At 43.0% G+C, this 14,412-nt stretch overlaps 1 protein-coding gene across 25 annotated transcripts in view; it reads right to left on the bottom strand.

Moving 5' to 3' along the window:
- Positions 1-14,412, bottom strand: part of LOC137243342 (uncharacterized) — a 47,613-nt gene that overhangs the window by 1,628 nt on the left and 31,573 nt on the right. For 21 of the 25 annotated variants that reach the window (XM_067771035.1, XM_067771017.1, XM_067771028.1 and 18 more), the window contains exons 3-4: positions 11,986-12,315; positions 1,559-3,958 (exon numbers count right to left, since the gene is read on the bottom strand). In XM_067771035.1, the coding sequence (XP_067627136.1) occupies positions 1,559-3,958; positions 11,986-12,315 (2,730 nt within the window). The remainder of the gene's footprint in view (positions 1-1,558; positions 3,959-11,985; positions 12,316-14,412) is intronic. The other 4 variants (XM_067771039.1, XM_067771040.1, XM_067771041.1 and 1 more) reach the window with 4 other exon arrangements.

The following is a 14,412-nucleotide window of genomic DNA, read 5'->3' as shown; positions in this document are numbered from 1 at the left end:
AGCTCCTTGCAGCAGGACTGCTACATATTCTTTTGCTCCGGGAAGGTATCGAATCCAATCCGGGTCCGTCTCCTGACCCCGGTCCTGAGAAATGGTTTTGCTGCATCTGCCGGAAAAGAATCTTTTTAGGACGGTCATACTCTGTTCAGTGTGTCTCGTGTAAGGGATGATTGCATCGGACAGGTTGTTCTGGGCTAGATCCCAAAACCAGAACACACCAGCCCCAGCTGGCTACCTCCCCGATCTCTCCAGTTTTTTCACCTCGCTAAACCTGACATTATCACCGACTAAATCATCGGCGACCTTATTTATAACATGGATGTCCCAAATGTCGACCATCATGAACATCCACGTCAATGGCACTACGGTACCGACTGTCTTACGCCCCAAAATCTTGTGACGTTTGATCAGGATGTACATTTTGGTGAGCATGCAGCCGCAATTGGACCGAAAATCCAGAGCCGTAATAAAATCCTCAAATCTAGTGCTGGCAGTACTTGGGGAAAAGAAAAGGAAAGGCTCATTACCATTTACAAAGCAATTGGTCAGCCGATTGCATGCTACGCGTCCCCGATATGGTCGCCAAGCCTAAAGACTACTCACTGGAAGAAGCTACAGGCCTGCCAAATTACTGCCCTCAGAACAGCCACGGTTGTCTTCTTAAGTCTCTAGAACACGATCTACATAATGAGACGAGAATACTCCCCATTAGGGAGAGAAATAAAATGCTAACCAAAGAGTTCCTGTTGAATACCCAGAAACCTGGGCATCCCAACAGACATCTTATTGATGAGCTAACACAGCCCAGGGGCTTAAGGAGTCAAATCTGTAAGCATTATGAGGAAATACGGCACCTGAGAACATAGCCGTATGAAGCCAAAAAACACAAGCAGGTCCTCAGTGCACTCCACAAACCGGCGTCGGACCTTTATGCCAGGAATTGCCCGGTGAATCCAGTACTCAAAGAACAATACCCAAAACTTGCAGAAGAGGAACGCACACTCCCCAGGGAAACGGAAGTCACTATAGCTCAACTTCGATCTGGTTACTGTAACAGGTTAAACTCTTACCTATCCAGAATCAACCCCGACATACAAAACATATGTCCTGCTTGTAACGTATCCCCACATGACACCAACCATCTCTTCAATTGTATTGTGGAACCAACGCCTCTAACACCCCTCTGTTGAAACAGCAAATTTCCTTGGACTCCCGTTAGAGGATATTGATGACAATTTGTGATCGGTCGCACCTATTGGATGGGGCGAAGCACTGCTACAACAAAAACAACAACATCTATATTTATATAGGCTTATGGTGAGCGTTTTTAATGGACACCGGATTTTGGCAGACACGCAACCCATCATTACCATACCGAAGAAATAAAGAGGAATTCAAGGGGTTGTGTAGCGCAATTTATACTCGAGGCAAATTCTGTTTGTTTAACAGGCGGCATTTGATTGTGTCTGCATTATGTGTTTCGTGGTCTGTATGTCGAAATTTTGCAACCCCGTATTTATGTGATAGGTTTATTTTGAACAAGAAAATTATTAGTTACCTTTTTGTATAGTTGTTTGTCCCGCAGTTGTAGTTGAACTGAAACCGAACTGTTTGGATGGTGTTGTAACACTACTCGATGCACCGAAAACATTGTTTGTTAGCACCTTGCCCTCATTACTCTTCGTAAAAGTTATCTTTGTCGAACTACCAAAATCTGGATCAGTTGAGATTGCAAAATCGGCACTTCCAGACGGCGTCGCTGTTTCGAATGGAGCTGCAAAATTGTTATTAAAACTTGATGAGGATGCAAATTTAGATATAGATCGGTCAGCGCTTGCTGCGGATTGCAGTTGAGGCTGTTGTTGGTGACTGAAAGTGTTTAAGTTAACATTGTCCGTTTGAGAGTTTATATTGCTGACATCATTTCCGGTGGCAGTAGGAGGATTGAATAAGACTGGCGGCATATCTACTCCTTCTTCTTCGTTATTGTTGTTGTTGCTGGTAGGTCCTCGCGCAAATGGATTATGGATGTTGGATGGTTTGGCGGTTGTAGCAATTTTTAATGGGAAGTTATTAAAAGCGAAAGTACGTGGGGTGGAAATAAAGGCGGAGGCTGAAGTGGAATCGTGCCGATTAGATGAACTTGATGAAACTTGGAAGGAATTGGATGTGGGACGGGATGCAATGAAAGCGGGTTTTGTTGGGACTTCTGATTGTATATTTAGCTGTGATGGTGGTAGTAAGTCATTGAACACATCTGATTTGGAACTGTCATCATTATAAATAAATGGTACACCCGGTGCCAAATCGGGATAATCGAAATCATTTAACCATGACGGCAAAGTGGCAGAATTAAATGGATTTTCCTCTATTGGTGTAGTAGTGGTTGTTGTTGTGGTTGTCGTAAATTTAATCGAATTCACAGATACGAAGGGGCTTGACGTGATATTTGGTGGCGATAAGAATGGATTTGATTTTGAAATTTTAAACTTCCCTGCTTGACTGGACACCCCTTGAGTGCTGGGTATAGGGTCTGTGATAGTAGTGGGAAGATTTTGTTTAAAGCTAGTGGTATGTTGTTCTGGAGACGTAAGACGTGGTTTTTGTGTAGTTGTGGTGCTCGTTTGGAATGTTTGAATTGGAGAAGGTGAAGCGAATTTAGGATCATGTGACTGTGCAATGTTATTGGAGGAGAAACGATCATGGAATGAGTGCGCACGTGTGGTGGCTGTTCTGGTACTAGTTGATTCAGCTGTAGGATAGGCGCGTACCCAATTTGGTTTTGGTGTTGAAATGTTAAGACGTCTTGTGGTGCTAGTGGTTATTAGACTTTTACTTGTAGACGCAACTGTGGTACGGGGCAATTTTGTTGTGGTCGTATCTTTTCGAACATCCAATGGTGCTGGTAATTCTATATTATTTAAATCGATATATGGCTCAAATGGTGGCAGAAGATCACATGAGATTGTAGTATTGTATTCATGAATATCTTCAGGAACGATATATGTAACGGCTGCATCCAATTCCGGATCATCAATACCAGCTAACCACGATGGTAGAGTATAAGAGTCGCCATGCTCTAATTGATAAAAATCATCGGCGTTTAGTGGTGCAGGTGTAGTAGTCGTCGTGCGCCATGTGGTTGTACTAGTTGGTCGTGGAGTTGTTGTGGTAGTAGCCCTCGTAGTTGGTGTTGTTGTCGGTTTTGTTCTTGTGTTGCGCACTGTAATTGATCCAGGTTTAGCAGTAGTTGAGCTTGTGTACTGAATTTTACCACGATTCGAATTAGTTAGAGGTATTACGGAAGCAGCGCTCGAGCTCGAGTCTCCGTTGGTCATTACACTTTGTGCTATGCTGTTGTCGGCAGTATTTACTTGGGCATTCTGATCTACTGGCGGCAACAAATCCCATGCGATAACCTTTAAGGCGGATACGTCTTCTGCTGGCTTGTATTCCACTGGACCGCCAATATCAGGATCGTTTAGCTCAACTATATATGAAGGCAAAGAGCTCACATCATCGTTTTGTGTCCGAACTGTTTGGGCTTGTGAAGCTGCATCCCATTGTTGTGGTTTCAATTCAACCAATTCAGCATTTTCAACATCAACCGTTGTCGTCGTAATTGCTGTTGCTGCTGTGCCTAAAGTAGACCCCGCGCCAGTTGTATACCTGCCATCAGTGGAGTCATTTGGGACAGCAACCGCAATGGGATCTAAGGTTGGAAGTGGATTTTGGTATTTAGCCACTATGCGATTTATAATAGCTTGATCAGTAGGAACATTTGGATAGTTGAAATTACCATTACTGAGGGGAGGAGAAGGAGGTGACACTCTTTTGTGTGATATGGTTATAGGATTAGTATTTTCAAATTGCCGAATGAAATTTTTATTTTGATTAGTTTTCTTAATATGGATTTCACCATCAGTGTATTGATCAATTACTGCTAATTTTACTGGAACTGGAAGAAATATTAGTGGAAGTGGTGTACTACTATATGTGACCCCGCCTATGAAAAGGTGGCTTTTGATTCAAAAAAGAAATTGCGAGAAACAGCTGTTTTTTTTTTAGTCATAAGCCACCTTTTCATAGACCGGGTCACATATGCTAATTTATATGAATTATCATCATTTAAGTTAACTGAAATATTTTTAATAGAGTTACTGGTATGATTAAGTTGGTTATTAATAAATGTTTGTGATGCTTCAAATGGCATTGGCAAAATATCTAAACAATTTGTTTGTGTTGTTGTTGTGCTGATAGTGATAGTAGTAGCGTTATTTATGGTTATTAATGTATTTGTAGTGGTGCTATCTAATGATGGATTGGTGTTAGCAAGCGTGCGCTTTTGAAATTTGTGTGTGCGTTTTTGGCATTTAAATCGCCACCACTGTCATTATCCTTGTCGTAAGGAGTATAGTTGTCGTTGAACGTCAGCACCATTTTATTTCCCAAATCATCTAGCTAAACTCTTCAAGTTTAGTTTCATTATCTTTGTGCTTATCCCAGCCGTTTGTCTTGTTGTTAACGCAATCGGCATGGACCTTTCCTTTGTTCTGGACGTCAGTGTTAAGCTCAGTTGTATTAGCTTTAAGGCCTGGTTTATCAGTGGTTGGTTAAGCTAAACTTAAAATAAGCTTGCTTAAACTCTAGACAAATTTAAACTCCAGTTAAACTACTGAGCAGTTTTTCAGTCACAGTTTAAGGCTGCCTTTGGGGGTAGGCCTTTTCTACGGCAACATTGGTTTTTGTTTACCCAACAAACATGGAAAAAAAATATATATCTAGTTCCGGAAGTGATATCCAACATCATTATTTAATTATTCTTAAACCATATAGTTTTCGAGTTGATATAGAACTTCATTCTCCAGTCACTATCCAATCTTTGATAAATTTTGGAAAATTAAAAGTTTTCCAGTTGATCTCCAACGTCATTCGTATTTTCCAGTTATAATCTTAATTTCGAGAGATTTTGAGAAATGTACAATTCTCAAATGAATATTCAACCCATTTCTTCTGTTGATATCTTACATTATATATCGAGTTGAGGTGGAGTTAAAAAAAATCTCCCAGGAGGTACCACCAAAACCAACAGCTGTTTATTGTGAGAAATAAACACCTGGCTGATAGCAGTAATGAAGGGTAATTAATTAAGAATCTAATCTAATATATCTAATATATATTATAAATGGCAAAGTTTGGATGTGAAGATGTTTGGATGTTTGGATGTTTAGATGTTTGGATGTTTGGATGTTTGGATGTTTGTCCAGACGTTTGTCTTTGTGACTCAATCACGCAAGAACGGCTGGACCGATTTGGATGAAATTTTGCACACATATAGCCAATAGTCTAGGATCTACTAGCTATATATTTTTGAAAAGGGGCGTGGTCGCCGCCCCCTAGGAACAGTTATAATTTAATTATTATATTTTTTGTCTTTGCGACTGAATCACGCCAGAATGGCTACACGGATTTTGATGAAATATGGGACACAGGCAGTACTACTAGCGAAATTTTGTTCGCACATGGAAAGAGGGGTGGGGTTCCCACGACCTCTTCGAGCAATTACTTTTTAATAATTTTTACACATTATAACTTTACGTATACTGGCCTTCACCAATATCACCGACTCAAGGGGTTAAATAAGTCGAGGGCTTACAAAGTAAGCAGTGACACCCTCCGCCCCTTCCCCCCTTTATCACCCACTCTGGTGTAAAATCTATAAATTTTTATAACTCAATATAAATTTTCTCCTAAATCAATAGTTTTTGGTATCTGGCACATACAGATCGAGATCTAGACAATTTTGGAGGAACGATCAGTGGTCCTCTCCTTTTACCCCCGCCATCCGCCCTCCTTCAATTGTTTTTATTAGCACGCTTTTATTAACTTTACCTGTACGTTTCTATGTAACTTTTCATTCGCTCCTGCGCCTGCTGCCTTATTAACATGGTTTTATAATTAGCTTCACCTCATATGGAGACCCTTCCGGGATCATTTCTGGATGGTTTTCGGGATCGGTCCGGGAAACCGCCGGGGTAATTACGGCACTTTTTCGGGACTATTTCGGGATCATTTTGGGACCCTTCCGGGATCATTTCTGTATAGTTTTCGGGATCCGTCCGGGATCCAGTCGGGGTTATTTTGGGAAATTTTCGGGACTATTCCGGAATCATTTCGGGATTATTTCGCCATCATTTGGGGACCTTTCCGGTATCATTTCTGGATGGTTTTCGGGATCCGTCCGGGATCCCGTCGGAGTACTTTCGGGATCATTTGCGTACCTTCGAGAGATAAATTCTTGATGGTTGCCGGGATCATTACGGGTCTTTTTCGGGGTTATTTTGGGTCCCTTTAGGCATCATTTCTGGACGGTCTTCGGGAATCGTCCGGCATCCCGTCGGGGTAATTTGGGGACTTTTTCGGGATCATTTGGGGGCTCTTCCGGCATCATTTCTGGATGGTTTTCGGGATCCGTCCGGGATCTCGTCGGAGTCATTTGGGGGCTCTTCCGGCATCATTTCTGGATGGTTTTCGGGATCCGTCCGGGATCTCGTCGGAGTCATTTGGGGACTTTTTCGGGATCATTTTGGGACTCTTCCGGCATCATTTCTGGATGGTTTTCGGGATCCGTCCGGGATCCCGTCGTGGTCATTTCGGAACTTTTTGGCGACTAATACGGGATCATTTGGGAACCCTTTCGGCATCATTTCTGGATGGTTTTCGGGATCCGTCCGGGATCTCGTCGGGGTAATTTGGGGACTTTTTCGGGATCATTTGGGGGCTCTTCCGGCATCATTTCTGGATGGTTTTCGGGATCCGTCCGGGATCTCGTAGGAGTAATTTGGGGACTTTTTCGGGATCATTTGTGGGCTCTTCCGGCATCATTTCTGGATGGTTTTCGGGATCCGTCCGGGATCTCGTCGGAGTCATTTGGGGACTTTTTCGGGATCATTTTGGGACTCTTCCGGCATCATTTCTGGATGGTTTTCGGGATCCGTCCGGGATCCCGTCGGGGTCATTTCGGGACTTTTTGGCGGCTAATACGAGATCATTTGGGAACCCTTTCGGCATCATTTCTGGATGGTTTTCGGGATCCGTCCGGGATCCCGTCGGGGTCATTTCGGGATTTTTTCGCGACTAATACGGGATCATTTGGGAACCCTTTCGGCATGGTTTTCGGGATCCGTCCTGAATCCCATCAGGGTAATATCGGGACTATTAGGGGTTCATTTGGGGACCTTTCCGGCATCATTTCTGAATAATTTTCGGGATCCGTCCGGGATGCCGACGAGGTCATTTCGGGATTATTTCGGGATCATTTGGGATACCTACCGGCATCATTTCTGGATGGTTTTTGGGAGTCGTCCAGGATCCCGTCGAGGTCATTTCGGAACTTTTTCTCGTCTAATACGGGATCATTTGCGGACCCTTTCGGCATAATTTCCGGATAGTTGTCGGGATCCGTTCGGGATCCCGTCACGATCATTTCGGGACTATTAGGGGATCATTTGAGGACCTTTCCGGCATCATTTCTTGATAGTTTTCGGAATCCTTTCGGGATCCCGTCACGGTCATTTCGGGACTATTTCGGGATCATTTTGGGACCTTCCCAAGATCATTTCTGGGTGGATTTCGGGATCTGTCCGGATGCCGTCAGGGTCTTTTCGGAACTATTAGGAGATCATTTGAGGACCTTTCCGACATCATTTCTGGATAGTTTTCGGGATCCTTTCGGGGTCCCGTCAGGGTCATTTCGGGACTTTTTCGGGATCATTTAAGGATGGCTTTCAGGGTCATTTAGGGATGCGTTCGAGATCCCGTCAGGGTCCTTTCGGGACTTCTTCGGGACTATATCGGGATCATTTCTGGATGGTTTACGGGATCCGTCCAGAATCCCTTAAGGGTCATTTCGGGACTATTAGGTGATCATTTGAGGACCTTTCCGGCATCACTTCTGGATGATTTTCGGTATCGGTTCGGGATCTCGTCGGAATCATTGCGGGACTTTTTCGGAATCATTTGGGACCCCTTCCGGCATCATTTCTGGATGGTTTTCGAGATTTGTCCGGGATCACGTCGGGGTTATTTTGGGACCTTTTCGGGGCTAATACGGGATCATTTGGGGATCCTCTATGGGTCGTTTCGTGACTTTTTCTGTTTTATTTCGGGATCATTTGGGGACCCTTCCGGCATAATTTCATGATGGTTTGCCGGATCCATCAGGGTCATTTCGGGACCATTTTGGGATCATTTGGGGACCCTTCCGAGATCATTTCTGGATCCGTCCGGGATGCCGTAGGAGCCATTTCGGGATTTTTTGTAACTTTTCCGGGATAGTTTTTGAACCCTTCCGGGATCATTTCTGGATCTGTGCGGGATCCCATCTGGGTCAATTCCACACTATTTCGGGATCATTTTGGGATCCTTCCGGAATCATTTCTGTCTGGTTTTCGCGATCCGTCGTGGATACCCTCGGAGCCATTTCGGAAATTTTCTGGAGTATGTCGGGGTCATTTGGGGACTTTTTCGGGATCATTTGGGGGCTCTGCCGGCATCATTTCTGGATGGTTTTCGGGATCCGTCCGGGATCCCGTCGGGGTCATTTCGGGACTTTTTCGCTACTAATACGGGATCATTTGGGAACCCTTTCGGCATCATTTCTGGATGGTTTTCGGGATCCGTCCGGGATCTCATCGGGGTCATTTGGAGACTTTTTCGGGATCATTTGGGGGCTCTTCCGGCATCATTTCTAGATGGTTTTCGGGATCCGTCCGGGCTCTCGTCGGGGTCATTTGGGGACTTTTTCGGGATCATTTGGGGGCTCTTCCGGTATCATTTCTGGATGGTTTTCGGGATCCGTCCGGGTCATTTCGGGACTTTTTCGCGACTAATACGGAATCATTTGGGAACCATTTCGGCATCATTTCTGGATGGTTTTCGGGATCCGTCCGGGACCCCATCAGGGTAATTTCGGGACTATTAGGGGATCATTTGGGGCCCTTTCCGGCATCATTTCTGGATAATTTTCGGGATCCGTCCGGGATGCCGACGAGGTCATTTCGGGACTATTTGGGATAGCTACCGGCATCATTTCCGGATGGTTTTTGGGATTCGTCCGGGATCCCGTCGGGGTCATTTCGGGAATTTTTCACGACTAATACGGGATCATTTGGGAACCCTTTCGGCATCATTTCTGGATGGTTTTCGGGATCCGTCCGGGATCCCGTCGGGGTCATTTCGGTAATTTTTCGCCACTAATACGGGATCATTTGGGAACCATTTCGGCATCATTTCTGGATGGTTTTCGGGATCCGTCCGGGATCCCGTCAGGGTCATTTCGGGACTTTTTTCGGGATAATTTAAGGATGGATTTCAGGATTCGTCCGGGAACCCCTCAGGATAATTTCTGGACTTTTCCGAGACTGGATTTCGGGATCTGTTCGGGATCCCGTCAGGGTCATTTAGGGAAGCGTTCGAGATCCCGTCAGGGTAATTTCGGGACTTTTTCTCGACTAATACGGGATCATTTGCGGACCCTTTCGGAATCATTTCTGGATAGTTGTCGGGATCCGTTCGGGATCCCGTCACGGTCATTTCGGGACTATTAGGGGATCATTTGAGGACCTTTCCGGCATAACTTCTGGATGATTTTCGGTATCCGTTCGGGATCCGTCGGAATCAATGCGGGACTTTTTCGGGATCATTTGGGATCCCTTCCGGCATCATTTCTGGATGGTTTTCGGGATTTGTCCGGGATCCCATCAGGGTCATTTAGGGATGCGTTCGAGATCCCGTCAGGGTCATTTCGGGACTTCTTCGGGATCATTTAAGGATGGCTTTCAGGATTCGTCCGGGTACCCGTCAGGGTAATTTCTGGACTTTTCCGAGACTATTTCGGGATCATTTTGGGACCTTCCCAAGATCATTTATGGACGGATTTCGGGATCATACCGGGATGCCGTCAGGGTCATTTTGGGACTATTAAGTGATCATTTGAGGACCTTTCCGGCATCACTTCTGGATGGCTTTCGGTATCCGTTCAGGATCCCGTCGGAATCATTGCGGGACTTTTTCGTGATCATTTGGGGTCCCACCCAAGATCATTTCTGTATGGATTTCGGGATCCCGTCAGGGTCAGTTAGGGATGCGTTCGAGATCCCGTCAGGGTCATTTCGGGACTTCTTCGGGACTATATCGGGATCATTTCTGGATGGTTTACGGGATCCGTCCAGGACCCCTTAAGGGTCATTTCGGGACTATTAGGTGATCATTTGAGGACCTTTCCGGCATCACTTCTGGATGATTTTCGTATCCGTTCGGGATCCCGTCGGAATGAATGCGGGACTTTTTCAGAATCATTTGGGATCCCTTCCGGCATCATTTCTGGATGGTTTTCGGGATTTGTCCGGGATCCCGTCGGAGTTATTTCGGGACCTTTTCGGGGCTAATACGGGATCATTAGGGGATCCTCTAGGGGCATTTCGTCACTTTTTCTGTATTATTTCGGGATCATTTGGGGACCCTTCCGGCATAATTTCTTGATGGTTTGCCGGATCCATCAGGCTCATTTCGGGACCATTTTGGGATCATTTGGGGACCCTTCCGAGATCATTTCTGGATCCGTCCGGGATGCCGTAGGAGCCATTTCGGGATTTTTTGTTACTTTTCCGGGATAGTTTTTGGACCATTCCGGGATCATTTCTGGATCTGTGCGGGATCCCATCTGGGTCATTTCCGGACTATTTCGGGATCATTTTGGGATCCTTCCGGAATCATTTCTGTGTGGTTTTCGCGATCCGTCGTGGATCCCCTCGGAGCCATTTCGGAACTTTTTCTGGAGTATGTCGGGATAATTTAGGGACCCTTCCTGAATATTTTCTGGATGGTTTATGAGATCAGCCCGGGAGCCCGTCGGGGTCATTTCGGAACCTTTTTGGGATAATTTTGGAACACCTTCAGGGATCATTTCTGTGTGGTTCTCTGGATACGTCTAGGATTGTGTCGTTGTCATTTCGGGTTTTTTTGGCACTATTCCGGGCACTTTTGGAGACCCTTTCTGGGCATTTCTGGATGGTTTTCGGGATCCGTGCACGATAGCGTGGGAGTCATTTCGTAGCTTTTTCTGGATAATTTCGGGATCATTTGGGATCCTATCAGGTTATCAGCTCATTTAGTTCTTTTTTTTTACTCAATTACAAAAATAAAATGCATTAGACAGAAAACAAAATTTTAAACAGATAACTTGATAAACAGGCTAACGCGAATAGCCCATATATTTAAATTTCTCCTTGCGGACGGGGCCGCGGGTAAAGGCTAGTAAATTATATAGGCGGTCGCCGTGGTGTTATGGTAACGTGCTCCGCCTACTACACCGAAGATCCTACATTAACATCATTGAATCTTACATTTGAGTCCAGTTAGGGAACCACAAGTTGTTAATTAAATTTGTTCAACTTAAGTTATAGCATGTTTTGCTTGATAAAAAGTTCCCTATTTTGCTGAGTACACTATGATTCTCGAGTTCAGCCACTGTTTCGAAACAACTCTTAAGATTTTAGAAGTATGCCTAGTTATCAACATGAGCTCTAATGGTACTCAAGCCCAAATGTTTGTTGGGTATATTCGACGCCATTTCGTACGAACGCACCGATACGTTAACTAGAGTTTAAACCTAGCAGATTGGCCGCTTAAGCGTAGCTTAAACTTCAGTTAAAGTAGACTGAAAAACTGCAGAATAAGTTTAAGCGTAGTTGAACTGACAAACTTCAAGATAATATCTAAGCCAAACTGATCATCGCTGTTACTAACGATATTGATATTTCTATTATCGCTAATTTTAACATCTTCTAATGCAAGATCTGTATTTCCTACAAATTGTGGTTGTTTAATTGTGTTTTCTTGTTCGTTCGTTCGTATTTAATTTAATATTATGGTTTAATGCACTAAAATTTGTATTTTTTACATTAAAGTTATTAATTAACTCACCAATGAATGGTGGCAGTAAATCGTCGGCTGGTTTCTTTATCTCGGTTATGCCTGAAGCATAATTTGGTATTTCGAATTGTAGACCCTGCGCACTGATAACCTTCCGGCCATCGGGTGTATCGATGGGTTTGAGCGTCTCAATTGGATTACCATAACTATCGATGGCCGTAGGTTGGCTATTAAGGAAGCCATTGTTACCTGCACCGCCACTGTTACCATCACCGTTTTTATTATCGTTATAGCTATTGAGGGCAGCAGATAATGCGTCGGTAAAAAGTGCCGGTTGCGCTTCTAAAGGAAATGGTGAATATGATGGTGGGGCAATAGCATCTGAAAATGAAGTTGTTTTTTCGTTTTGTTGTTCTTTTGTTGTAATGTATTTTGTAGTATTTTAGTATTAAATTTTTTAGTATGTTTTTAATGTGTGATATGAAGCAAATAGCTACATATATGAAAATATAAAACAAATATAAGCGATGTACATATCCGCGCGTGCATGTGATTTTAATCTGGAAAATTTGTACATAATCAAGGCCCTGTGCTGCCCTAAGATAGATAGCTCTATTTTGGGTCTACATGCCTATTTACTGCCAATGACCCATATATTCTGTAGAAGAGATAGTTGGATTATTCTATGGGTTACTTAAATAGCCAATTCTGACAAGGTGCGGTTTGGGGTATATATAGTTTTTCCTAGGTTATTCCCAGGCCCGCATTAACCCTCAACGGGGCTCTAGGCAACCATTAATTTGGGGACCCTTTTTCGCGTCCGTTCCCTTCTTTTTTCGATTAAAAAATACAAACTTATATCTTACATATAATTTTTATTGTCACAACGTAATAATGTCAATAAAATTACTATCTACATTTGAAACATGTCGTTTTCTACATTTGTTTTCGGCAAATTCATCAATTATATCATCAATATCGATTTTGTTCAATAAATCTGTTTCAATGCAAAGTATACCTAACATCTTGAGTCGCTCTTGTTGCTTTGTTGCTTTTTCAGCAGTTTTGATTCTTTAATTTAATTCGATAAGCTGTTAGTAATAATCACAACAACAAAACACAGCAAGCAGCGTCACTTATGTACAAGTCAACGAAGAACATTCCAAAAATATAACCAGCAGCCCGAAGTGAAGAGATATCTCACGCACACACATGTTGTCATCAGCCGAAGTAGTTACTCACACATACACCCGCATAAACTACAAATATATATGTATATAGCTGGTAACCAAGCATGACTTACAACTGTTCACGAAATTACTAGGCCTTAGGAGAGATGGGTGAACGAGAAAACCGAGAGTATAAAAGCAGCGCAAGCTGAGGAATCAGTAATCAGTTTGATTTAGCCACGCTTCTGTGAAGTACGCGATATTGAAATATAATTGTACGAGTACTAGTCCCAAAGTAGACTAAATAAATACCATATTACAATACTGAATATTGGAGTTATTTATTCGACAGTTCAGCGATACGAACGTTAGCAGAAGGTGCAAAATATCAGGAAATCCCCAAATTCGTTTTTGATTTATTTGTCATCCATTATTAATCATTCTGGTTGAAATGTCCGCTTGAATGCTTCTACACCCTCTATTCCAAAAATAACCGAAATTTTTCAAAATAAAAACAACCAGTGTACATTTTGAGATAATTCATTTTTATTATTCAATATACTCTCCTTTCACTTCGATACACTTCTTTGCACGCTTATACAATTTGTCAAATGAGTCGGAAATGTCCTTTTTAGGAACCTTGCCTAGTTCGTCAGTCGTCGCCTTTTGAATGCGGTAAATTGAGTTTTATTTATTTGAGTAAAATTTATTTTTAGTTCTGATTATATTTTTCTTTCACTTTCTAGAATTTTATGTTTGTAAGAAAATTTTAGAAGTCTTTTTCAATTTTCGGGGGCCCCCTAAAATCGGGGCACCAGGCAACTACCTACTTGTTAATCTGGCCCTGGTTATTCCATATTTTGGCTGCATAGATTAAACTTGTATAAGGGTTTGGAAGGAACCTGTCTACTTTTTTCTAGATTTTTCTATGTAGATGCTGCTTGGGTAGAAAATTCTATCCAGGGAAAAAATAAATCCATGTAATTTTTGGCTAACAAATTTGTTATGGACAGTATACTGATCGTTCTGTAAAATTGTGCTTCGTGGCAATCGGACTTTTATCACAACGCGTCTGTGAATGATCATAATGTAAAGAGGGCAATTACAGAGTGCAAGAGCACCTGGAGCTTCAAAAACACAATTCACAATGCTCCTTATTAAAAATTGAAAAACAAACAACACTCTGTTGGCTTAGTGAACAATTTTTGTCTGCCATGAAGGTAGTTTTTAAATATGTTGAATACCTGCAAAGGTATCGATTACAGGGCACTGTAACAGAAAACACTACCACCTGACCACCAAGACTTTT

This window comes from Eurosta solidaginis, chromosome 3, assembly GCF_040869045.1.
Source record: "Eurosta solidaginis isolate ZX-2024a chromosome 3, ASM4086904v1, whole genome shotgun sequence".
NCBI lineage: Eukaryota > Metazoa > Arthropoda > Insecta > Diptera > Tephritidae > Eurosta > Eurosta solidaginis.
Note: the sequence above shows the minus strand (reverse complement) of the source record. Positions and strands in the feature narration are given on the sequence as shown.